This window comes from Poecilia mexicana, unplaced genomic scaffold (assembly GCF_051168715.1).
Source record: "Poecilia mexicana isolate PSO_F unplaced genomic scaffold, ASM5116871v1 scaffold_5, whole genome shotgun sequence".
Classification (NCBI taxonomy): domain Eukaryota; kingdom Metazoa; phylum Chordata; class Actinopteri; order Cyprinodontiformes; family Poeciliidae; genus Poecilia; species Poecilia mexicana.
In genome coordinates, this window is record NW_028263374.1 from 5,386,333 (window position 1) to 5,413,416 (window position 27,084).

Sequence of the window (27,084 nt, forward strand, 5' to 3'; positions counted from 1 at the left end):
CCCCGACCGCCTTGTAAAGATTAGACACGTGTGCCAGGGAACAATACAATGAAGGAACTGGAATTGCTGGTAGCATGTAATTCATTATAAATTCAAATATTAAGTATTCTCGGGAAACCGTCCTCAGATGAACACACTCTGTACTTTTACCAGAAGACCAGGAGTCCGACAGACAGGTCAGGAACGAAGCTGTGGAAAAGTCCGAGGCTTTATTTAGGTTATAAAACAATATCCCAAAGCTCTTCGATCCGTCTTCTGAAAACAGAAGTACGACAACACAATGGGCCAAATAAACCTAAAACTTCATCATGATATTCTGTGGTATTTTAATGAAAGTGACGGTAAAAACTTATCTTCAATCCTTTTTAAGGAATTGTAGCCCCACAAATGCAGATCCCCATCTGGAAATAGGTTACTTCAGGACACAAGTGACTTTAAAATAAAAAAGTGTGATTCTTATGACAGAGACCGTATTTCAAAGCATTAATTTAAAACGTCAAATTTCTTCTGTCATGTTTGAGCATTTTGGTAAAAATGTCAACGTAGTTACTTGATTGTGCAGTGAAGCACACACTACTGCATCTTTAAGGCATTTATCATCACAAAATGTTACTCATTCTCATGACCAGGATGGACTTTATGTTACATTATATGTTTTCAACTTTTATCACGTTATTCGTACAACTTTAAAATAATAATATGTAGCAAAATCAGAAACTGAGGACTTTGCTGTTTGCGAGTCTCACACCAGTCGACATATTAAAGGAGATGAAAATCCGTATCACAGCCTGAGAAACGGTCACCTTACTAGTCAACTTCAACAATTTTTTTATGTTTGGCAGTTTAGCATTAGCTTATGCTAATGGTTTTACCTGTGTTTAGAGGTTTAGCATTAGCTTATGCTAATGTTTTTAACCTGTGTTTAGAGGTTAAAAACCTCTAAACACAGGTTTAGAGTGTTTTAGTTCTTATGCTTAGTTCTTATGCTAAGCATAAGAACTGCTAAGCATTTCTTATGCTTAGCAGTTAAGTGTTAGCATTGCTAAAAGTCTTTCCTGTCGAATTAGTGCTTAGTGAACCTAACTTTTTTGTTAGCTGTACCCATTACTAGCAATAACTAAAATAAGTTTCCCATGATGGTAGCAATCTTGAAAAATCCAAAAAAAATCACCACTAATGTATGACATGACACTACAAGTATTCACCTGTAATAAATATCAGCAAGTCGATTATGGCGGCCATCTTGAAAAATGGCAGGCATCTTGAATTTTTCAGTACCTAAAGTCCCCCCTCACCCCCAAAAAAGCAAGCACTTGGGAACATCAGTGCTAAGTCAGGGTCTTATCTCCTCATGTGAAACATTTTGCTGAAATATTCAATTAGCTGCTGCACTATAAGACTATAAGGCTTAGAATAGAACTACAACGGGATGGTTGAGCTCTAAGCACGTTACATCTTATATCGATCTACCACAGAAATCCCAATAAAGCTCATTTCTTTCCATTTTTCTAAAGTTGGCTCCACTAAACGGATTAATGCTCTTCCTCCTGAGCCTCCATCACCTTGTAAATCCATGGGTTACAGGTGAAACACACAGAAGTTGCTGCAGAGCCGTTTTCTGCTTCACGCAGCCTTCAACCACAACTTTTAGCGCTCTTAGCACGCTGACATGATCAATATGTGTAAAACAAAGCTGCATGGGATCCTTCGGACATGTTTGGCGCCAGTTGTCCGGCTCAGCTATTTATTGCCCCTGGCAGGTCGTTCCCTGAGAGAACCTCAAATGTGGGGCAGCAGCTGGGCAAAAATACCCATTTGTCCGTTACACACACCTGGAGCTGTGTGACCCTGACTGGGTTCCTGCTGGACCCATGTGGGAGCAGCAGCTCTCCATTTTTCAGTTTGACCTCTGTGCCAATGGATGCTGCTGTGGCTCAACATGTCAAAGCAGCTATATATATAGATTTTTTTTTACCAGCACACCTGTTCCTATTGGCTGGTCCTGATGCCCTCTCTCATCAGCCCCCCACCCCCCGGGGGCCTCGTGCCTCACTGGGACGAGTCGTACCAAACATGATGTTTCTAAGTGGCACGCACTGGCACTTTTGTTCTCTTTCTGGCTACAAGTTAGCGATGTCGCATCACAAGTGGTGATAGCATTACTGGCAGGTGCTATGTAGCAAGTTCAGACGGAGAGGCATCTACCGCCATATTCTCTCCTCTGCTATCAGTCCTTCTGACCCTCTGGATTGTCCTGTCTATACCCAGCGCTGTTGTCGGGTTCGGTGTGCCACTTAGAACCAGGCTGCCGGTATCGCCCGGGCCCACACACCCACTGTATTCCACCACTGTCAGCCAGAGGGGAGGGCAAGGTGAACATCAGTCCTTACAGATGATACGCCCTTGTGCAATATTCCAGTTTATTTTATCCTAACCAGCAGGTAATAAAGCTGTATGATGAATAGCTTATTTCATTGTAAGTATGCCCTCCACAGGTCTGAACTCTGAGAATGCACTGAGTCACTAAATCCAAGGCGCAGACCTAAATTAAATTGAAAATCAATTGGATTTAGGTTTGGACCTTAAATCATTCATCTTTTTTTCCTCTGGACAAAAAAAAGGTTCCCTTCTGATTTTTTTAAGGTTGTTTTGTTTTACAATGTTTTACATTGCAGTATTTATGGATTATATTACCAATGCTGGACATTTTTGCAATTTTACTCAACAAGTTCTTTTAACAAATCAATCGTGAAAACTTAAAAAAAAAGAAGCATCATAAACAGATAGTATTGTCAATAGTTGTTAAAACAACAACAGACATAGCATTTTGTCAAGTGGCATCATTGAAATCATCAATACACATCAAATATGTTGGTCATTTTTACATACGCTATGGTTCAAAAGCAACTCTTAAAAAGTTTTTGTTTAGCTTTCATTTAAAGGCACTCAGTGTTTCGGCTGTTTTGCAGTTTTCTGGAAGTTTGTTCCAGATTTGAGGTGCATAGAAGCTGAAAGCTGCTTCTCCTTGTTTGGTTCTGGTTCTCCGAACGATTCTCACTTCTGTCAGGCTTGTTTATAAATTTGTGGATTTGAAATGGCGACTTTTAGACTCTATTGTGGCTCTACTGCTCTGTTCTCCGATGCTGCCGGTTTGATTGGTAGACTGTTGAACATCAGAGATGTTCTGAAAATGTCTGTACAAGAAGCTACATTTGCGTTGGTGTGTCACTGAAAAATGTCAGCAAAACAAAAATACTTTATTGTTTGTAGCCGCGACTGGACAGAAACTGCAAAAACGTGAAGCCACGAAGCCGAACACGGGCTCCGTTTCTCAGGTTTGCTTTGCATCACGTCAAAACAAACTTGCTGCACAACAGCAGAGAAAATGGAAAAACAGTACAGAGGTGGAGGGGAGACCTCTGGGGACGCAGAAAATGAGGCAAAAAAAAAAAAATCCTGACAAAAGCAGAAAGTCGAGAATTATCTCCCCAGCTGTCTGTGCATCAGGAAGTCTCTCCCAGAGAGTCAACTCTGGCCGGCTTGATCACAGAGGCAGCGCAGGAAGTCCAACAAAAAAGGAAAGGAAGTGAGCACCAGCTCCAGGAAGTGCATTTTTTTTCTCTTTTTTTATTTTTTTGCAGTTTCGGCTCCACGAAGTCTGGACCCCGAGGGGAGGGAGGGGGGGAAGGAGGATGGGAGGCAGCCCAGCTCAACGCCAGAGTGTGAGAGAGGAGGAAAAGAGGAGGAAAAAAGGCAGAGGCAGATTAGGGCGTAGTGACGGCAGTGACAGCTGTCTCTGCGCCGCCAGCTGTGTGTCATTTACTGAGCGCTTATAAAAACGAGCCTGGCACCAGCAGAGTGATGTTCCTGATGCCGTGGCGCCAGGCTCTCCGCTTCAAATGACACTGGGTGCCACCGCCGACTTCCTCTCAGCCTACACACATACGCATGTACACAAATAAGAGAGCACACACAGAAAAGGAAAAAAAACAACAAAAAAACGTTTGCCTCAGCACAAGTAAAATGCAGGCTTTGCATTTGTTTGTGAGAGTTGAATTTCCAGCCTCTTCTTCTGCAACAGAAAACCGAAATGTGTTCCCACAAAGCGTCTAATTACACAATGCAGCCATTCAGCAGCATCACGGCAAACGCCGAGTACGTCAGGACAAACAGATTAGTGGCTCCAGCAACAACATCCCTACCAGCGTCCTGCTCCCACACACACACACACACACACACACACACACACGCACACACACACACACACACACATGCATGCACACCTGTGTTCACACATTTCCCAGACTTAGCCCTGTGTTTTGCATGTAAATAGAGTGTGTCACTGTGCTGAGGAGGTGCTAACTTCCTCTCTGCGCTGCACCTGGACCAACTGCTCATCTACATGAGAGGTGGCCAGCGAAAGATGGACAACATTGGAGGCGTAAGAGGAGGGGCTAATTGGAGGCGCAGCTAATCGACGCATGCCGCAGAATTTAAAAGTCCAACATTTTATTCAGTAGTAAGGGGATTTCTTCTCAGGCTCAAGCAAAATAAAACAAAAAAACAAAACAATAACAACCTGAATTCTCTGTGTACCAAAGTGATGTGACATGTTCAAATATCTGTAACTTTGGGCCTTGTCAAGATCCTGAAATTTCTCAAAGGGTTGCTTTTGAACAAATGTATCGATAAAACCTGAATAAACTGTTAAAATATTAATACTGCGTCTGTATTCCGTACTTGAAGCTAAATAATACTGAACATATTTTCACGTTGACGTGTGTGTCCCTGCAGAGACCACAGGGCCTTGAGTTTGACACATGTGACATACATTGTCTTGAAACGGTATTAACATCCTAGGATTTTTTTTTTTTTTGGACTTTTTTTTAAAGCTACAACAACACACTTCCCTGTAACATACCAGGATTTCATGTGAAAGACCAAGTCGAAGCAGAAGTGAACGGATTGATCTAAAATAACAATAATATCAATACCAAGCCGGTACCGGTACCAGGTCGAGACGGTAAGATCGACCCTTTAGTTTCAGATTTCTTTTATTTCTGTATTGTCGTTTCTCAGCTCTGCCTCAAAAAAAGATTTTGTTTCAAATTGTACATTTTTGTACTTTATTTGGGAAAAATCCACACAAATCATGTTAGTGTGTTATTATTATTTTTTTTAGACATCTACAAACTTTATATAAATTCTGTTGGAGATCTGAGGAAAATAATTGAAAGGTAAAAATACAAAAACACCTTAAGGTCATATGTTTGATGACACGTTGGATTCAAAAAGTACCATTATCAGTATAGGTATCGCCATGACGATCTATATACCTGGAATCAGATCGTTAGCAAAACGTGCAGCATCGCACACCTCTACAAAGAAGCACCTAAGTGCAAAGCTGGGAAAAAATAGTTAATGGTTCAACCAATTACCTTCAGAAACCACTAATTTTGAAAATTAGAGTCAAACTGGGTAATTTAATCAATCTAAGTAGAAAATGCAGGTCAGGTCTCAGAGGATTATTAGAGAAACATTAGTGAACAAAAAGCCCAACGAAGACCAAGGAACGCAGCAGAAAGGTCATGGAGAGAGAGAGAGATGTTAAAGGAAGAGTGAGGTTATAAAACAATGTCCCAGCCTTTGACTGAGCTCTGCTTAAACCATCACCTGAAAACGTAAAGGATATGGCCAAAAACAAACTTATACAAAAATCTGAAACTGTATTCAATTTAATAATAAAGAGGGAGGAAAACAAAAACACTTTAAAAAAATGTCTATACTCCACTTTTTAGCTTAAGTATTCGTCTTTAGTCAATTTAATAGGTGAACTCTCATTCTGTCCAGTCTGTTATGGTCCATATGAACGACTGGATTTGGTTCCTTCGTCACACACAGAAACGTCTAACCAGTTATGTATCGCCACGTTTGTTGAGACCGGGATCATGGTACATTTATTTTCCGGTTCGTCCGTAAAGCTACACTAACGGCCGCCTGCCGTGTTCAGTCTATCGGCTCACCTGTATAAATACTGCCACCGTGCTCTTCACCTCCACCAGGCAGCAGCTCCAGAGGAGAAAGCCTGCCGTACTCCAGACTTCCTGCCAGTCAATTTAAGGATTATTATTGGTTCCCCAGTAACCCCGACATTATCATCAGTCAATGAAATCCGCCCCCCCAAGCCGAACTTGAAAATTGGACGTTATGCTGCTAGCACTTAGCTTAGGCGGAAGTAAGAGCGTTGCACAACACAAATAATCACCCGGCTGGAACACGGTGTGCTAAATAATAAAACATAATTTAACGAAGGTTCGAGGCAGGTAATTTTCGTCAAGGAATTTTAATAATCGAGGTACTCGAATCACTGGAGGAATCGTTAAATCCCTACTGCAGATCAGCCTGAACGCACTGACCCCATGGTGGAATATGGCGGTGGTAGCATTTTGCTGCTGGGATGATTTCATTCAGCAGCTACTGGGAAGATGGAGGCAGATCCTGGAATAAAACCTGTTAGAAACTGATTCAACTATCAATCAATCAATCAAATTTTATTTGTATAGCACATTTCAGCAGCAAGGCATTTCAAGGTGCTTTACATAATTAAAATAAAAACAGCATGTAATAAACTAGTAGTTGTGATTATTTGACAGACCTAAAATAATGGAGCGGGTTTGAATCCCTGGAGAGCCAGTCAGCCATTAAAACCAACTCCTTTAGAGCAAAGACCAAAAGTCAGGACAACAGAAATATAACAAAAGGGACAACGTGGGAACCTAAAATGATTATGTCAAAGTTTTCAGGATCGTGACAGTAAGTGTGTAAGGCTCTTCATGGTTCAACTGTCAGCCAGCCCCGAAACCACATATGAATGTTTTTCCTTTATAATTTATAGGAAAACCCTTTTTCTTCTTACAAAAAGTCACGATACCAAACGATACGAGAGTCTCCGCAAACACGGATAAGCCCAAGTCATCACGTCTCTGTGCAGGCAGAGCGTCGTGCTGTTATCTGTGTGTCCTCTACGCCTAATCAGTGGCAAACGATAAAGCCAAACACACGTTCTGCGTTTGTTATCGGAGGCTATCGAGCCGAGCGCTATCCTGCCACGAACCCAGCAAGGCCACGATCCGCTCCGTCCCTCCGCCCCTCGTCAGACGGGGCCTGATGGCGTCCTGGAGTCAGCACGGGACACGCAGTCACAACACCGGGCTTGGAGTCTTCCCAACAGACATAATTCAGCACAGCTTTAAAAGCAAACGGCTGATAATATTCAAAACGACTGCTGGGAAAAGGGGAACGTTCACTGCTCTATATTTGGTCATTTCTCCCGGCTCTAGATAACTTCACCAAAGTTTTTTTTTTAGTGTGTTGTTTCAGTCTCACTTTCAGTAAACCCTGTGATCACCTTGCCTTTTTTGCGTTCCGCGGGCCTTTCAGCCGGAGCACAAAGAGAGGGGAGCGGGGCGTTAAAAAAAAAAAAAGCCTCCAGCTTTGGCTTCTTAAAGAAAGCAGAGGTTTAGCTCTTTCACTTCCACGCCATTGTTATGCTAAGGCACAGCTTGGGAATAAGAGTGAGCCATTAGCATCTGAAGAAGAGCCAACATCTGAGGGAAACATGTCTTTAAGGCCCCGCAAAGAATGGACTCAATGCTGCCTCTCCTTCTCATTTTCTCATTCTCTCGCTCCATCACTTGTTCCTCAACTCAGCTCTCATCCCCGGCCTTTCGACGGCCCATTCTTCTTTCCGTCGCTCTCCTCCGCCGGCTCTTTTGGCGCCGACAGAGGGGGTGGATAAGGGACGTTCATGTGTGTAAGGGCGGGTGGAGAGGCAGATTAAGAACTGGGGAAAATGGCCCTTTATAGATACTAAACATCGCTAAATCAAAATGGTTAATTCATCACAGATTTATAGAGGCGGGAACGATCTGCTGCAACATTCGGAGTGCATCGGGGGAAATCGGCACTTGAGTGCAACTGGTGACCCAAAGTTTTGACAAAAAAGATGAGTCATTTAAAAAAAAACATTTTTAGTAAGCAAAGGTGGAAATTTACAGCAGAAGGCAGACGTTTGTTTCCTGCTGTCGGCAGCGGTCACTAAGATACCCAGCTGCTGTCATGTTGTCATGATGAGTAATATTAAGTAAATCACTTGTTGCACTTTCAGTTTCTGGGTTGCATGTTGAAAAATGTCCACAGTTTGGCTTGTTGATGCCTTATAACACGTGTGTCAAACTCAAGGCCCGGGGGCCAGATCTGGCCCGCCGCAGCTTTTGATGAGGCCCTGTAGGCTCCAAAATACAGCCATAATTTTCTCCACACATTTGATTTGACCCAAAACGAAAACGAGTGAACCTGCACACCTACATCAACCCATAAAAAGTATACCCACAGCATGATTCCACCACCACCATGTTTCACCATGTTTCACTAAGGAGGCGGTGTGTTCAGGGTGATGTGCAGTTTTAATTCTCTGTGACAGTGTTTTGTACGTGAGCCAAAAGAGTTTGCTGTTATCTGATCAGAGCGCCTTGTTCCACATGTTTGCTGCGTGCTCTACGTGGCTTCTGGCGATAGCTTTCCTTCGTTCTCTGCTTCTTTCTTCTAGTCTGTATGTGTAGGTTTTTGCAGATTTATGCTCCTTATTCTTGTTTTTTTAAAAATCAGTCAAGTAGTGCGGTGCTTCACCAGTCCAGACAAACAAAACCCAGAATGATTCCAATGCATTAAAAGCCCCAATTTAATATGACGTCCCGCAGACCTTCGACGGGAGTTGTAAACTCGTGTAATCTCATGCTAAGCTGTGATTCGAAGCAAATTTGAGAGAGTAGACGTAGTAGGATGTCTTCAAAACAGAAGTCGGGTTTTGCGGAAGAGGTCTCAGGTACCTGACAGACAATAATGTCACCCGGATAAAGGAATATGGTATCATAATAGCCACCGAGTGCTAAAGCGGTTTATTTTTCTCAGCTGCTCTGAGCCACTCATTGTTGCGGGGCCGGTTTAAGGCTTAAGCACTAAGCTGCTGCTTAGGGCCTCCAGGCCAGCAGAAGACCCACGAGAGCATTTGATTTGTTTGAGAAGAAGAAGAAGCTCGATCTGGGAATGATGTCAGACCTGAACGGTTTCTTGTGGAAATCAGACAAACAATATGAAGTTGTTCTTTGCTGCGGTACTAGCTACAATCAGCAACACAGCATGATAACAATGCGTCACAGGGACAAACAGAGGTTGTGTAGAGTAGTAGGGTTTTTTCACACTGATAGTGCAGTAGACTTGGTTTGACTGGGGACCAAAATTGCAAGATTTTGTTACGTTTTCAGCCGGTGTGGTTTGCTTTCAAACTGTATTGTGTGACACGATCCAAACCCTTCGAAAAGCCTGTGGTGGCGCAGCACACAGAGGAAATGACACAATAAACCCCTGAGCGCAACTTCCTTCTTCACAAAATGCAAACAAAAGTGGAGAGGCGTCGGATTTTAGTGGTTGTAGGATTTGTTGTTTGTCTTTGGTAGAAGACCATGAGCCATTTCTGCAGCTAGCGCTAGGTTTCCGAACTGCTTGCATTCACATATGCAATCACATAGTCTTTCAAACCGCACCAGAGTTCACTTCAACAGAATCAAGACCCAGGTTTTTAGGCGGACCAGAGGCCGCGTCAGTGTTTGATTGCCAATTCACACCTCCCCAAGCGGACTAGAGTTTGATTAAAGTGGACTAAACGGGGCTGGTGTGAATGCAAGAATGAGTGCTAATTAATGGTTTATGCTGGCAGCTTTACTTTTCTATAACTGGCAGCCAAGTTGGAGACTAAATTTGGATTTGCCACAGACTTTCCCAGTTTAGGGGGCATTCTTGTTGTTTTCCCCACAGGGAGTTTGTAAAATCTGTGTAAAAACACATTTATCCAGCTATCTTCTCCAGATGTTTGATCTTGCAGGTTGTGAATTTGGTCTATACATCTAGGGGTCATTGGGTGGGAGGCGGGATACACCTTGGACAAGATCCTGGTCCATCACCAGGCAATGCAGAGACCCGCAGGACAAATAACAATGCACACACACACCCATACCTAAGGGCAGTTTAGAGGCCACTTAACCTAAAGGTTGGACTGTGGGAAGAAGTCAAGCATTCACAGAAAGAAAAACCCCAGGTTGGGATTCAAAGCCAGTATCTTCTTGTTGTACGACATTCTACACGATAATGTTTCGACCTGTTTTTTTTTCTTTTTTTTGCCTTTTTTTTGTATGGGTGGTTTTGGAGAATCAATCTGTCTGAAAATATGATATGTGAAAAACACCCAGAGGGTGGATTTTGGCTTTTATCTTACGATCTGCTTCTTATATTTCACTGACTTGTCCCGATCTTCTGCTTCAGCTTTAACACACTTTTTCTTCAGCAGTGGAGTCTTGTGCAGTGAGTGTTAACTTCTATCACTATTCAGTCAATTTATATTAAACCATCTGATGTTGCCTTGCAGATCGCAACAGGAATACTTAAGAAATAATAACAATTTTCAGTTGTGTTCTTAACTTTCTGCATTTACGCTTCTTTTTCTTAAAGTCTCCAGATTCTATTACCTGTATCATTATCAATTACTTTATTTTTTCAGCAATTTGTTTTGATTTCTCTGCATAATCCAGACTACTTGGGTTGTTGTTGCCAAATTCTGGACAGTAAAAAAAAAAAAAAAAAAAAAAAAAAAAAATATATATATATATATATATATATATATATATATATATATATATATATATATATGTATATATTACAAAGAATATCAAAGTGTTCAATACTTATTTTTCCCTCACCATGGTAAAAGTTCTACGTAAACATGAAGCTAATTTTGCTTATAGAGCCCCATGCGATCAGAAAATATGAACTCTGGATTTGCTGTGTTTGTCCCGCAGGGGCCACGGTTGGTCAGAGGGTTTGGCTTTGTACACACACACACGCGCGCCCGCACACACACACGCACACACACGCACACACACCACTCTGGGTGGGATCCTACAGGTGTTAACAACAACAACAAAAAATCCTAGATAGAGAAACTCTGTATCCATGAACATAAAATCAAACTTCTTTGTTCGCAGGAATCAGGGGGCTGATACCAAGAAACGCTGAGTCACTTGAGTTTGTCAGGCTGAGAGAGATTTCTGTTCTTCTCCCAGCTGGCTGCTGACACGTCACAGCGCAGCGGTTCGCAGAGAGATATCAACAATGCCATCACCCGCAGCGCCGCGGAGCCAAATGCGTGATAAACACATGACTCTGTACCGGGGTTCTCTGCCTCAGTGAAAATCCTGAGCCATTCGGGGAACAGGAGAATGACTAAGTCGTGCACCTGCCTCTCCGTCAGGAGAGCAGCAGCAGCAGCAATCTGACAGGAGGAAAAGAGGGTGAGAGGTCTGTATGATGAAAAAAAAAAAAAAAAAGAATTTCCAAGGACGGGGGAAGATGTTGTGAAATCATATTGCGCATGTGGCCAGCACAGCTGCAGAGGGAGTGAATCGCTCCATGTGTAACAGCATGAATCACTCAGAGTTCCTCAGAAGTCAGATCACACTTTCAGTTCTCTCTCTCTCATACACACACACACACACACACACACACGCACGCACACATCTTCCTCCTTCCCTCCACTCCCCGCCCTCTGTTTTTCATACCTCACCTTCCCAGTCGCAGGTGCAAGCGGTGAAGTAAGCGCACCAGAATTGACCACATGTGCAGCATCCCCACGCACATAGCAACACACACCTCGGCGATCACAATGAACAATGCCAGAGCCATCTAGAGTCTCCTCGTCAGCATGAGGTCATGTGGCGTTTTTTTTTTTCTTTTTTTTTTTTAAACACACATCGCTCACACACTTCCTCTTCTTGGTCCTGTCGCTGCGGCGCAGGTGGGCCGCCTGCTGCATTCCCGCTCAGTTGTTAAGTGACATCTCCTCTGCAGAAGTGTCCTCATCCTCAGCCAGGAAAAGCCGCATGACTCATTGGGTTCCTTACCTGATGCGTGGATCCTGTTTAGGGTTTCCGAAACGCTGCCCTGAAGAATGCCTTACCGCCTCACTGAAGGCAAAGCAATGTGACTGTTCGGCGAGTAGAAATGTGACAATGGCCCAACAGAAGCGATCAGATTCTGAGATGATTGCTAATGCAAGTTGCAAGTTATCTTCTGGAAGTGGACTTTTTGTCTAGTTGCTAATGGAAACAAAACTGAGCGCACACCTTTGTTGTTTTTGCACATTACACGGTTAATTCACTTCACAGATATGCACCGAGTTGGCCAAAGAGAACAGAAAAAATGACTTCGGGAGTATGATTGCAAACATTTATCACATTAAAATATGTTGCATGTTGTGTTTGTAATGTGACAAATGTGGAAAAGTTAAATAAATACTGCTACAAGGCGGCGTGGTCCGATGCAAAACATGGCAAATGGGACTTAAAGAAAGTGTTGAGCACGTTTTGCCACTGACACTGGATCTGCCTAACATCTGAACGCTCACTGAAATTTTTAGAGTTGCAACAAAACAAACGTACATGGATGAATTTCACGAGTTTTGTTTGTGATTGAGCAATAACGACGGTGATTCAGAGTTAAATTCCATTTCAGTCAAAAAAAAAACACACACACACACACGACTACAACCTGTGATGACATGTGGAAAGAAGAAGCCGGAAAGGGCGTTGACGTCTTTATCTGTCAAAACCCAGGCCTTCTGATGCAAACGTGACAGCTTTCAAATTGAGTCTCTAATGGTAATTGAATAGTTAAATCCACCCAGAGTTGGGCGCGCAGAATGGCGTTGCCCTTCAGGGCAGCAGTGTCACCCCCGGCGTCCCTGAGGACCGGTGGGCGCTGCTCTGTGTGGTCCGGTCTCCCCCCTGTTCATGTCTTCCTCCCCCCAAGAGCGGAGTGATGCTCCTTCATCTCCTTGATATCAGAAGTGCTGGAATGGAGAGAGAGAGAGAGAGAGAGAGAGAGAGAGAGAGAGAGAAAGACAGAGAGCTGAAGGAAAGGGTGGGGGCCCCCGGGTGGAGAGCCGAGGTCTCCGTAGTTGCCAAGCGAACAGCATATGGGCAGCTCGCTGGTGTTACTGGGGCCCCAGGGCAGTTCCCAGAATTCACATGATAATGAAGCCCGGGGCCATTCATGGCGCTGGCCTAAAGCTGGGGCTAAGAGCTTTTGATAGCCCCCAGCAGCCTGTAGGCCTGCCCACCCCGGGCCCGGCCAGCTTTCCTGCCAGGCACAAACCACCTGTTTGATTTTCCCAGGGCCCTGCCACTGTGGAGGGAGAGAGGAGAAAGAGGGAGCGGGGAGGGGAGGGACGGAGAGGGGGGACAGCAAAGGAATGTCTCCCTCTTACTTTGTCGCTGAGTGTGTACTTCCCATTCACTTCCTCTTTATAATCCCAAAGCCCGGCCCTCACGTGCACACACACACATGCACACGACGTGTCCAGCCTAGATGCACACACCCGCGCTGACCCATGCACAGGCTCTTTTGGCCTTTGTTTAAAAAAATAAAATTAAAAAATCCAAGAAGCAAGAAGAATGAAGTTTAAAAGTAGGGCACCTTCTGCCGCATCAAAGATTCACACAAGCAGATTCCTGGCAGAGAGCCCTCTGCAAGAAAAAGAAGCAGGACTCTTGTCTTAACGGTACATTCGTCTACCGGACGTGGGAACCAGAGGAGGATCGTCTCTGGGCAGCCAAAAGGAGACAGGGAGACTGGCAGGAGGGGGCAGGAGGGATGCCAGACCAAAGCTAGAGGGGGGATGAGAAGCCGATGTACCGATGGGTGGGAACAAGGATAAGGGATGAACCTTATGGAGCTCGCAGGGGAGGTCAACGTACAGTATGTTTACAGGAAGGACGCATTCCTTTGCCGTGAGAATGGCTGCTCGATACTTAGCAAACAACACAGGGACAGACAGGACAGATGGCCTGCAGCGACAGTACAGGAGAACAATAGTTCTGTCATTGAGGTGGGAAGATAGGGGTGGGGGGGGTTAGGCTAGTAGAATTTGGCTACGAGGCCCAGAAAAATGGCATTTGCATGTAAAATGCCGGCTGAATGTCAGCTTTCTTCCCTGCAAAGTTTCTCCGCCAGGACATTTCCTGTTGCGAAGTCACGTGATGGGATCAACAGTAGCCAAGCACACACTCGCAGGTGCGCAGGTGCGATGTCGTGTGCTCTGCAGCCACTTCCAGTTCCCAGTGCAAAAAAGGCGGGGCAGCGTTCCTACAGTTTAACCTGAAATGCTGCCTTGCTGGGGGCTAAACACCTGCGCTGCGCTGACAGGGTTTCAGAGAATGGATTGGGTGGGAGGCACAAGTTAGCTGCCTGCACCTTTACCTGAAAAGGGTTTCTGGTTACCGTAGTGCCCCGTACGAGCTGCTGCTCTTTTGCAAACAATTCAGGTCAGGTGTATGGGGAGCATAGGCATAGAAAAACATTACAATAACCTTCTCCTGTGACAAGAACGCACACACCTACACCTGTTGCACCTGCGCCGCCTTATGTGGGAAGCCTGAAAAGATTCCCACACCCAAGTAAATTCACTTCCTCCACGGCTTTGACAAACAGAAACAACAAACAGTGGGGGAGGACGGAGAGGGAGGAGAAGGAGAGGAGCTGGAGGACGCTCCGACCACAGCTGGGTCAGCAATGGGCTGTTGAGGTGGGACTCAGGCGTCAAGAGCGTCGGGAGAAAGAAACAAAAAACTCCCGGAGGCCCAAATAACTTGATTATACCGGCACCACAATCAAAACAAAAGTGGCAGCCCCAATCTGTTCACTGTCAATGGCGGCTCTCATTTGTCAAGCCCATCCAAGAGGTTGGTTCTCAGGCAACTCGCACAAAGCCCGGTGACAAACAGGAGGACTCTCCTTTTTACCCCTGCCTGCCACCGGGAAGCCCATCTGAAGTATTAATCTTTTGGTGGAGGAGAGGGCTCAGCCTGGCCGGGCCATTGTCCCCAAGGCCTGGGCCCTCTGAATGGGGCTTTGTCAGCTCACCAGCTGCCACTGTCCACGCTCCATCTATGGACTTTGGCTCCCATGTCCCCCTGGCCGTGCTGACTGGACGCCTCTGTGCAGCTGTGGGGATGTGCGAATGTGTGTGTGTGTGTGTGTGTGTGTGTGTGTGTGTGTGTGTGTGTGTGTGTGTGTGTGTGTGTGTGATGGGACGGAGAGAGAGAGAGGTCAGGTGACGAGCCATTTGTCTCACAACACACAGGGGAAACACACAAATATGTGGCTTAACGCGGGGCCTTACTTGTCATTTCAAAGCAGGGCGTTCAGGTTACCAAGGAGTTTGAAGGACAACAGCATGAATGCCCGTTTTTGAGTTCGGCGTCATCCGGTAAACATGACGATAAAGAAATTGCATGTGTAAAGGAATTTTCTGAAGACTGTTGGTTGAACTTACTCACTTGGTTCTGGGATTTGTGACAACAACAACAAAAAAAGTCTGGTTACCTGTGCTGCACAGGAGTAAAACAAAACAAAACAAAACAACAAAACCCCCGCAAGATTTGCATCCCTAATTATGCCCATCTAGTCTAACAATCATGCTGGAGGAGGAAATTAGAAATGGTGCGAGAACAGAAGAGCCTATTTATTTGTTCCCCATCTTCCTCTTACAGCAGGGGGGCAGCTGGCCAACAGCAATCAGCTCTGTCCCCCATAGGCATCCTCTGGCTACCAGCTGGGAACAGCTGGCCTCCCCTTCTGCTACCAGCACAACCAGTCCCCGCTGGAAGCCCTGCAAAGGAGAGGGCCTCATAGGCATGTGACAAACAAGCAACATTCACTCAGAGACAGGCCGTGCTAACGAATAAGGCTCATTAGGCTTCATTTACAGTTCCTATAGAGGCGCACCAATTGCTGGGTCCGGGAGGCGGTTTCCTGGGGACAGCGGTGCACCTCTCCAGGTTTAGTCTACAGCTTCCCCGTCGGCGTCACCGTAAAACCCCGAACTGACTCCTCCGCCGGACCAGAGCGTGACGTCGATGGCAAACTGTTGCTATGTTTAAACAACCCGGTGGAGGGGGTGAGGTGGGATTGTTAAATAGCTGCTAGTTGTGCAGGGGGTGATGACCGCTGAACGGAAACAAGGCTCTGGCGTTATTAGATTTGCAACAAGCCGTAACACTGTCACCCATTGTGTCTCCCTCCACCCTCCTCCTCCTCTCCCCGAGCCCCCCGAGCACAGCGAGAAAACTGCAAGTCTTCCCTGAACATCCCTCCCTTTGCCCCCCCACCTCCATCTAGCACACACATGCACGTAAACATGCACACTCATCCCCCCCCCAACCCACACCCAAACTAAAGCTCTCTCTCCAGGCAATTGCCACTGGAGTGGAAAGTATTCCAGAGCACAATGCCCGTGCTCTCAATGGGTGCTTTAGCATGCCACCAGTGCGCTGTCACCAGCAGATGGGGAGCTAATTAGAAGCCATTAAAGGGCTTTGATAGTGTGTGTGGGAACCAGGCGGAGGGCGATGGCCACAGGGATGTAAAGGAGGGGTGAGGTTTGGGTCCAGAAGACGAGATACAGAGGGAACAAGCTGGCCAAGGACGAACGGCGGAGGACACCTGTGGGGTTTCAAGGATCCCTGCGAAGTTCCGGCGGGCGCCAGCTATCAGATGGTAGATAGTGGCCTTGTAACCTCCGCCTGGCTCTCAGGAAAGGGCATGCATCCACCCGCCAAGTCTGCCTGTCTGAACACAGGGAAAACACCCAACAGGCGGCAGCGAGGCTCCAGTCGGTCTGCCCTGCCGATGACACATCTCTAAACCAGGACTCCCACAGGAAGTGAGTCCTAACCACTGGTCCTCAGTTATTACAGGTCCTCCAGCTGCCCATGCAGTGACCAGGCCAGACTAGGCCAGGCCAGGAATCCCACACACGCACACCCACTGCAGCTTTACAAACATCCACGAACTTCCTGCACTTGTACCTGCTGCTGATGCGTATCAAATGTCGCCACTCAATCATCATTCAGGTGGTGACACTGCCGTGTGTTGTATCTGACACCATGCTCACCCCTCCCCGCCCCGTGTGAGCCTCTCTACACACACACACACACCTGCGCACAGGTGTGATCATTATCGAGCAAACAGGAAGAGCCTGACTGGGAACTGGAAACTAATCCCACAGCTGCGAGGAGATGACCTATGCGCAGGAGCGCGCGTTAGTGAAAATTGTTGAAAACTTCTCCTCTCATAATCAAATTCTTCCCCAGAGTGCGTCTCAAAAGGTATAATCCGTCGAAGAAAAGGGTTTATTCAAGCGCTTTGCTCACTTTCATGTTTCAGGAAGCGCTCAGAGTACTACACATTGTTCTCACAGCAATAAAAACCAGCAGCAAAAGTGTCAAGGCATTGCTGGAATGTCCTATTTCCTATGAGTGAATTCCTGCACCGACGTGGCTTCCTGTAGGCCGCTTTTTGTTGATCTACACTCGCTGCAGCAATAAAGAGGGCGTATCGGCTAATGTGCTTCCCCCTCCAACAAATACAACTTACTCCAGAGAAATGCTACCGGGAAGGAGTTTTAAATATAACCGAGACACACAGTGTGATGTAACAGAGTACAAGTGTTGCCTTTCTGCTGCTTGATGGATGTGCGATGTCGCAACAGCCCCTCGCACAAACAGTAGCCTGTCGCGGCGGCAGAGCACCGAGCGATAATCAGCTCACATGTAAGGGGTCCGCAGGGAAATGAATCCAGTGTCTGGGAGAGGGGCACTGACATTCTGTCAGCTAAAATCAGGAGCTAATATGTTTCACTTTTCTTTCCCCTCCTCTGCCTCTCTCACTCTGTCTTCTCTCTCTCTCTCTCTCTCTCTCTCTCTCTCTCTCTCTCTCTCTCTCTCTCTCTCTCTCTCCCCTTGCCTTGATGTGCTGTAAGCAGGCTAAAAAGGGCCCAGCTGTGTGGAGTTATTGTTGGTGTCAGTAGGAAGTGCTGATAGCTTTTGCAGCTGAACAAAAGCTGGATGAGGGGAGTGGAGGGGCGCTCCAGACACTGTGGCTCCAGCCTAGATTCTCTCCCACAATCCCTGCACCGCACTCCCATTGTTCTGCCCACCCGGCCCTTCCCTCCGCCCTGTCAGCTGCGACCTGGGACAGAGGGCAAAAAGAGGCAGAGAGAGAGAGAATGAGAGAGAGCGAGAGAGACAGGGCAAAAAAAAAAAAAGTTTTCAGAAAAGTTGTTACAGGCTACTGGGACAACTGGAAGAAATATCTAGTGGCTGTTAACTTTGTTACACTTGGTATTCTGCAACAATTTTGCAGATGACAGAATTACATTTAATGCTCTGCGTAAGACAGCTTTGCATGCTACATTTGCTGAATCAGACATAATCCAAAAAGAAAAAAAAAGAAAGTATGTTTGCCTGTGTTGGAGTGTAATAGGAGGTTTTATTCCGTCATTATTTGAGTAACATTTCCAGCATTAATGTCATTAAGCCTGATTTATTAAATATGCTTATCTCGGTCATTTTTTTTCTTATAACGTGACGTGCATGAAGGGAAAATCCTGCTGTAGCAGAGGTGCCAACATACTGCAAAATACATTCTAACAAAGGACATAATTACAAGTGTATAATTCTGACATCCATTAAATCCTACTGGGTTTTTATCTTAAAGCACAGTGGTGGCTTTAACTGGAGCGGACAGGAGTTGGGTCATTTTAACAGAATATTGGGTCAGACGCTGGGCTTTTGGGGTTAGAGAAGAGACCAACGGGAGCCTGGTCGTTCTTCGCAGGCTGCCATTTTGAACTATTCAGCAGCCTCATGAGACTAACACAGGGTAAAAGAAGAAAAAAAGAAGTAACATCATAAAATGATGTCTTATGTGCTGTTGATGTTAGTAAGATGTGACAATAGAACGAGTTTGTTCACCTAAGCTGACATTAGCCTTTCACCTACTAAGAAGCTAGCGCAAGTTAGTGCTAACTGTGTGTTGAAGTACCAAACTTTGGCCAGAGTTGGTCATAATGTCAATACACACACACACATAATATTTTATAATGTTATGAACTAAAGTAGGGTTATTTAGCACAATAACTTTTAGAGTGCTGGCTTTAGCTTTACAGAATGTATTTAAAATCAGCAGGATCTCTTTAACTCAGAAACATAATCTGTAATGTGTTTCGTTACTGTTTTGCTATAATGTTTGCTCAGGAGGAGATAAGAATGAAACTTGGGTCAGCGGTTAAGCATAAAACTTATTTTTGTGTTGCTGATATTACATTTTTGTACACGGCTTTAGTAGATAAATCTGAAAAAGCCAAGCCTCTGTGTGAGTCTTGCTTTATCCGTCTGTGCTATGCTAGCTATACGCAGAACTTTGTGTTGAGCTTATAAAGCTCTGCAGAAATAAAGCTGAAAATTCCAGCAGTTGAAATAAAATGCATGCTTTGAGCCTTTATAGCAACCACAGGGACATAAAGCAGTGAAAGTGGGCTGTCTGCAGGAATGCTGCACTTATTCCCTGTTAAAACAGCATAATGACGAGCCTTCCTCCTTTGTTGCCCCGCTGTTAACCGGCTGACAGCGCTTTGCTCCGCAGGTGCGCTGGGCGGTAATCTCATCCCGCTGCTTTAAGGTGATAAATGGAGGAGAGAGAGAAAAAAGAGAGAGAGAGAGAAAAAAAAGAGCTCCGGAGCCGGTTTGTTCTCATGGCTGCTGCTCCTCCACGCAGGTGAATGGAGGAGTTGCAGAGCGCGAGCCCTCTTGTTTAAAATCTCCATGGAGACCGCCCGAGCGGCGCCAGGCTGACAGGCGTCAAGGCTCGGATGAATGGGTGACGTCAGCGCGCTGGCGCCTGCCAGTCTGCTCTGGCTTGTTTGGACAATCTGGGAGGAGGAGGAGGCGGCGAAGGAGGAGGAAGGCTCGGAACAGAGCGATGTGATCTGAGTTCGTGTGCACACAAGGCTGAGCACGCACTGCAGAAACATGTGAAGGAATCCGTGAAGCTGCAGCTCACACTGGATCTCCTTCAGCTAGTCGCTAAAAGAAAAAAAAAAGGGGGGGGGGGGGACTGTGTGCTTTTTGTGAACATAAAGAGAGCTTTGAGTTTAATAACCGCAGATTTCACCCAGAGAGCGCCGGTGACGTTGGGATGAATTTTCCAGATCAGTAAAACAGATCGTAACACTTCTAAGTCCATAACCATCGGGTCAATTCAATAAACTCTTAAAGTGAGAAAACACTACCAGCCAGAGGTAGTCCGAAGTTAGACAGGGCCCAGGGTGGCATGCCATTTGGGGGAGGGAGAGGGAGGCAACTTTCAGTTTCACAGCTTTTATAGCTGCATTTCATGAACTAAATCAACAAATATGGTTTTATTTTCAACCTGATTACTTGGGGGGGGGGGGGGGGAATCCTAATTACAATAAGGGAAAAAAAATATTTATTGGTTTTTCTCTGGTCATTGGAGATGGGCACCAATTATTTATTTATTTATTTATTTATTTATTTACTTACTTACTTACTTACAAAGCTTAATTCCCAGAAAAAGAAAACTTACTCTGCCAAGCCTTTGTAAAATAAGTAAATAAAAATAGCATCTATGATAATTGTGTGCCAGCATTGTTATGTTATTATTATTATTATTATTATTATTATTATTATTATTATTATGTAATTTGCAGCTCTGTTGTGTGATCAGAGTGACACAATGATTTTCCTTGTAAATGAGATATCATTGAGACAAACATAGTACAATTTTTTTTTTTTAAATGACTGACTGAATCAAAGTTAGAGACCGCCAACCGCCAGCATGAAAATATGACTTTTATGGCTTTTGCTGAGCTGTTCTGTAAACCTGTTCAATGAATAAACAACGTTGTGTTTTTACAAAGCAGTCACTGCGAGTAAACAGAGGTATTCTCAGGGCTAATTTTGCCGAGGGCGACCAGAAGGCTTTATGAGCTGCGGCGTCAAATTGATGATTACAGTAAGAAACGCAGATTTAATGCCAGATGCAAACAAGTGATTTAAAAAGGGCTTTTACTAAGAGCTGTCAAACCCGTTACGCTTCCAGAAGGGTGATCTGTGGTGCCGTAAAATATTTCACATGATATTTGCATAAAACGCTGACCTTTGACAAGCAACGGTACCTAAAAATCCTCTTTGAGAAGCCATTCCGACTACGTTTTAGGAAAATATGAGGGAAGTGTTGATGAAAGAATTTTGCACAGACATGTTTGTGCATGAGACTAAATGTTTGATAAAAGCTCACTAAATTTAAGAAGCACTGCATAGACAGATACAAAATTATGGTATAGTAAGACAACAATATAGCGCAAAATGTGCAATTTAGGGCATAAATTGAGCAGGTAAACCAATAATTTTTTTTTTGCACTTCAATGTGTTTTCTAAGCGTTATGACAACTACAGAGTAAATATATTCTAATTTATAAGAGAATACAACTTTTTATGGACCTTGTGGTGTTCAGGTTTGTTTTGCTGCTTACTTCTCTTCTGCCTTGGGCCGGCCTTCCATCATAATTGAGACGCTCTTGTTAGGGAAAAAAATAAAAAAAGGTATATAAAAAGAGGTGCCCATTCTCCTCAGCCTGTGTGATTAATTCCCCTAAACTTACTGTACCATTGTCCGGCACATCTGCAGTGCCATCAGCGGCCGTCAAAGGCAAATCTGGGGCACCGCGGTGGCCTAATTGTCATTAACCATTCATCCCATTCAGCTCCGTCCCATCCCACACACATTCTCCCAGCGCACGGCCCCGGCATTCACCACCCATTGGATTGGACTGTCACCACCACCACCCTCCCCCCAATGCTCCCCCACCCACCACCACCACCTCCAGGCAATCTACACCTGCAGAGTCCCCAAGCCGTGGACAGCTGGATTCCCACATATTACCCATAAAAGACACACATTTGTTTCCATTTGTAACGCCATCCCTCAAACAGATTGTAAATTCCGATAACCAGCCCGGAACGCAGACATTGGCTGACGGCGCGCCTTCGGAGCGCCTCTCATTGGCCGTCTCCCTTCAAACGGGACGGCTCGGCCACGCCCCGCACACCCCGTAGCCGCTGCTGTCCTATAAAAGGCAGAGGAGGCTTCCCCATGTGGACGTCGCGAACTGTCAACACAGACTTGTAGACATTACCACCGAGAGGAAGCGAAGGCGCCCGTTTCAGTTGTGTGTGTGTGTGTATGTGTGTGTGCGTGGGGGTGTGCGCTTTCTTTTTCCTCAAACTTTCCCAAACCCCCTCGGCGCATTCTGTGGAAGCTAACGAGACAAAAGATGAAGGTTGTCGGATCTACCTGCGCCCTGAAGAGCAAGGTCGGCGGAGAGATCGGCCTGTCCGACCAGAGCCTGGCCATCTCCAAGTGCAAGATCCCGCTGCTGGACGAGCAGATGAACGTCTTCCTGCAGGACATGAACAGCTGCTACAGCAAGCTGAAGGAGCTCGTGCCCACGCTGCCCACCAACAAGAAGGCGACCAAGGTGGAGATTCTGCAGCACGTCATCGACTACATCTGGGACCTGCAGGTCGAGCTGGACGAGCCGGAGAAGAGCCGCCAGCAGCACTCCGTCCCCCGCACGCCGCTGACCACGCTGAACGCGGAGCTGGCCAGCATCTCGGTGGAGGTAAATATCCCCCCTCTCTCCATCCTCGCACGTGCCGCAGACACAGATCAGAGCGTCACGTAAAGCAGGATGCACGTTTGTAATGGATGCATGAGAGCGCGAGTGCGTAAAGTTGCCAAACCTACGCGTAAAAGCGCATGATTTGTTTTGCTTTTCGTTTTTAAACCATATCTGTGTTTGGCGGTAAGCAACATGCACTGACCTGCTTCTCTCTCTCTCTCTCTCCTCCAGAACGGCTGCTCAGAAGAGAGGATAATGTGCCGCTAAGAGCAGATGGAGCATCTTCCCACATCAACCCCTCAAAAGCCGTGCGCCGCGGCGGAGGACCAACAAGGCGAACCCGGTGTGACATTCTGGGCAAACGTCGAAATCTAGCGCCTCGAACTGTGTAGGGATGTTGAAAACTCTCCCAACTTAAAAAAAAAAAAAATTACAAAAAGAAAAAAAAAATTACAAAAAAAAAAATAATAAAATAAATCAAAAGCTAGAAAATCAAGACTGGACATCCTCCGGCCGCGGTGGACTCTGTCACTCACAGCTCTCGATTCATCCGGGGGCTCTGAGAGCGGCAGTGTCCAGATCTAGAGAGCCTGGGTCAGTCAGAGGGACCAAGACAAAGTTCAGAGCAACCAGCGACAGGCTGCTGCTGCTTGTAGAGTTTCGAAAAAGGCAAAAAAAAAGAAAAAAAAAAGCTTGTGTTTCTGTCACGCGCTCTCTCTCTCTTTGTATTTTGTGTAAAATCATATAAAGAATTCAAACATTTTGTAAAAGAAGAAGAAAAATTAATTTCTCAGATTCCTGAGTGACAAACTGTATTGTATATTACAATGCCACAGTATGTGAAGATATTGTTTTCTTACAATGTACTTTATTTGCGTTTTTATTAAAACAAGAACACTATTTTTTGAACAAGAACCCCGTGTGTTGCGTCTGTTTCTCACCCAGAGCTTTGAAGGATGAAATTAAACTTTTTTATATTTCTTTTTTTCTAATAAAGCAAATACTCGTAGGAGTATTAGGTGTGTTTCTACACAGGTCTGTTAATGATTTTTTTTCTGATGTGACAAGAAAAACCTCAAACTTACCAGAAGCTGTAAAAAAAAAAAAAAAAAAAACTCAGCCAACCAGGGCTGGCAAAAGATTTTATGGGGCCCCGGAGCAGTATTTGATTTGAGGTCACCATAGTGACACTAATAGCTCAATTGTCCAAACATGGTCATTGTGCATTTATAAGCCTGATTTAATGGTTTTCTAATAAGCTAACAAGCTACTTTGACCAGCATTATTCACTTTGAGTAATTTATTAAATCACAGACAAGAGAATGTATGTCTCTGATTTATTTAATCTGGCAGTTTTTTTTCCCCAGCTCTCAACACTTTAATGCAGATTCAGGAGTGAAAAGTTAATCTAAATATTTAAAGTAATATTACAGCTAACCTGCCCATTCTCTTTGACCCCAAACAAATTTAAAACTCCCAACGCTAAAAAGTAAGTTTTTGCACGAAGTCGGCTGATTCTTAATAGATAATCTAACTTTCCGCACGTCACATACTCGTCATTCTGGAAAAAAAAGAAAGAAAAAACTTTCTCCAAAAGTTTGGAGAACTTGAAATGTTAGAGATGTCCAACTTTAAGAAGATCAAAACACAAACGTTCAGAACCAGCTTGGCTTTCTTATCCCTTGGGCCGGCTTTGCAGGTAACGTCCAAGCGCAGCTGGTGGTAAACATAATGGCTCATATCCATGCACTTAAATTGCTCATTTGCCTCTCTGTGGGCCATTAAAGTATCACATTACAAGAGGAAGTGCAGACATTGATAAAGACGGCCAGATTCGGTCAAAACTTGAAATCGAATCCACTTTCATTTTTAATATTCTCCAGGTGTGAAATGATAAGAGAGAGAGAGAAAAAATAAGTTTATAAAGGGAAGAAGAAACAATAATCTAAAAGGGGGGCTTGTTTCACGTCATAACACATCATTTAAATGTGCTGTTCCAATATGTTATCGCGTAAATCTGCAGCTCTGTTTCGGCCCCCCTCTCTCTCTCTCCGTCTCTCTCTTGCTCACTCACTCAGTGGTTTAAAAAAAAAAAAAAAAAAAAACGAGCTTTGGCGAGGCGATTCGCTCTAAGATTTATTCTGTCTCCCTGGTGCAATGTTTTTCCCATTTCCCTGCGGTGCGATGCGCACAGCTGCAGCCCCGGCGCGGCCAGTGTGTGATTGTGTTTGTGTGATAGCTTTGTGCCAAGGGCAGGGGAGGGCGGCGGGGCCCAGACTGAGCGGCGCCTCGGCACACCTGGGGAAGTTCAGGTTAAATAGCTCCACATTCCTCAACACACAGCTGATTGAAACATTAACAAACAGTAATCCGCGGGCCAGGCCGCAGATGGGCTGGGAATCACGCCAAAGAGACACGGAGAAAGAGAGAGAGAGAGAGAGAGAAAGAGAGAGAGAGAGACTTGCTCACGGGTAGAGATTCCCACAGTACACTCATACGCCATAAGTTACCTATTAATGTACACAGAGAAACTTTTTTATTTTTAATTCCAGGAGCCAAGCTATTTAACACACAATCTCCTTAAAAGCTTTCATCGCACCGCTTTAGCAGCCAGGTTATTACCGCTGTCCGCTATTCAGCAAATATTAGCTAATTAGCTAATATGGCACACGTATTATTACTAAGCGTTGTACAAAGATGACCAATTCACAAGCCGACTGCGCTGGGCTCCGACCCAATACCCATCTATCATTTTCCAATTAGTATTTTCAATCAGGGATCTGCCGTGGACACATTTCTCAATATCGACACCAATTTCATTTCTACGCTCATCTCATGATATACAAACGTGAAGGAATCCTTATGTCACCTCGCTTGTATTTTAGCTCCCTCTAGCGACATCACAATTAATTACACCCATTTATTCAGCGGTTAAAATAAAAAATGTGGAAAACCACAGGAAGACAACGGCGCCCTCTTCTGGTAATATGGTGACATTTCACAAACAATCTAGACAGAATCGCAGGAGGGTTTTGTGTTTGATGGAAATAATATAGGATTTTAAAATGTTTCTAAACATTATCCGTTTATTATTTCACACAGTTGATACTGACAAAATATTTGTCGTAGTAACACACCAACATACACAAATTTACAGATGTAGTATGTTCTTTCATTCATTTATTACAACTAAATTGTAGCCAAAATACATAATCCGTGATGAGTGGTTCCTTAAACTGAGGTCAGGAAAGCCTCTTCTGAAATAATTACAAAAGCATTTATTCCATTAGTCTGTGTTTGTAATAATATTTTTTAATATATTTTGTTTACTTTAAAAAGGCAGTATTATATATAATATATAAAACCGACTATTTGGAGCGTTTGTAATTCCATCATGAACAACATACAATACATGATGTGTTGCTTTAATTCTTTCAGGCAGGTTTGAGAAATCCTTGAATCTCCCGTGGCAACCATTCAGCTGTGCAAGACGCCTGGTTGGACCGGGTGCAATCTATGCAGATGAAGCTCCTCAGAGCTGCAGTTTCCAAGCCTCCACCTCACAGAGTAACACTCAGCTCCTTCAGACTAGCCATCAGAAATGAGCAAACTCCTGGGGGAACTGCATACTGAGCTCATCATACGAGCTCCTTCTCAGTAGAACGCTGGTGAAAAACATTGTGACTTCCTGAAGGTGGAGCGTCAGAAGGAGCAGGAGTTTCTTAAAGAGACAGAGGCGTTAAATAAAGTCAAAAATTTTTCAGGTCATATTTGACATATGTAGCATTTTTACAACTGAAGGTAACAGTTAATTTCTTAAGCCATAAAATGGCATCATGTGCCTAGAAAATACACAATCCTGCCCCCTTAAGAAAGTATAATTGATTGATTTTTCATTTTATGCAGGATTTAAACAGTTTTTTTATTTGTTGCAAACATCGTCAAGTCTCAAGTTTTGAGAGATACTGATATACTCAACCGTGACATAGCCATAAGTGAATGCCTCTCGTATGATTTTTTTTTTCCAGTGAAGTGCTTCAGAAAGTATTTAATATTTTGTCATCTTGACATTTTATCAACTCTGTTATTTTTCTTTGAATGTTTATCCAGGACATGAAAATAATGGGCTAATAATGACTAATCAAATCGGAGTAAAAAACTGCCTTTGTAGTTGTGAGTAAAATGAACAGATTCAGATTTTTAATATAATTTTGAATAACTCACCACGCTGTCTCAGGGAAAAAACAGATCAATAGGTTTTTGTTTTTTTTCCTCTTTTGAATAGACATGGACTTCTAATGTGCGGTTTGCCCTCTGAGTCCTACAGACAATCCTAAATCAGCAAAGTTCTCCAAATGTTAGATATTTTACTGGTGCAAAACAGGAAGAATAAAAGCAGCAGTTTTTCTTTTAAAACAACATTAGACCACCAA

General features: G+C 44.5%; 1 protein-coding gene across 1 annotated transcript; it reads left to right on the plus strand.

The window, feature by feature from the left end:
• The first annotated feature begins 22,112 nt into the window (after positions 1-22,112).
• id1 (inhibitor of DNA binding 1, HLH protein) lies at positions 22,113-23,566 on the plus strand. Its single transcript, XM_014998870.2, has 2 exons — positions 22,113-22,651; positions 22,883-23,566. Exons 1-2 carry the CDS (start codon positions 22,304-22,306, stop codon positions 22,916-22,918), a joined length of 384 nt encoding a protein of 127 aa, XP_014854356.1. The 5' UTR covers positions 22,113-22,303; the 3' UTR covers positions 22,919-23,566.
• Positions 23,567-27,084: the final 3,518 nt, after the last annotated feature.

Bases quoted from the DNA above. Each gene is read 5' to 3' on its own strand.
- id1 (XM_014998870.2), top strand. From the start codon at position 22,304: ATGAAGGTTGTCGGATCTACCTGCGCCCTGAAGAGCAAGGTCGGCGGA. The intron at 22,652-22,882 runs GTAAATATCCCC...TCTCTCCTCCAG, and splicing joins TGGCCAGCATCTCGGTGGAG to AACGGCTGCTCAGAAGAGAG.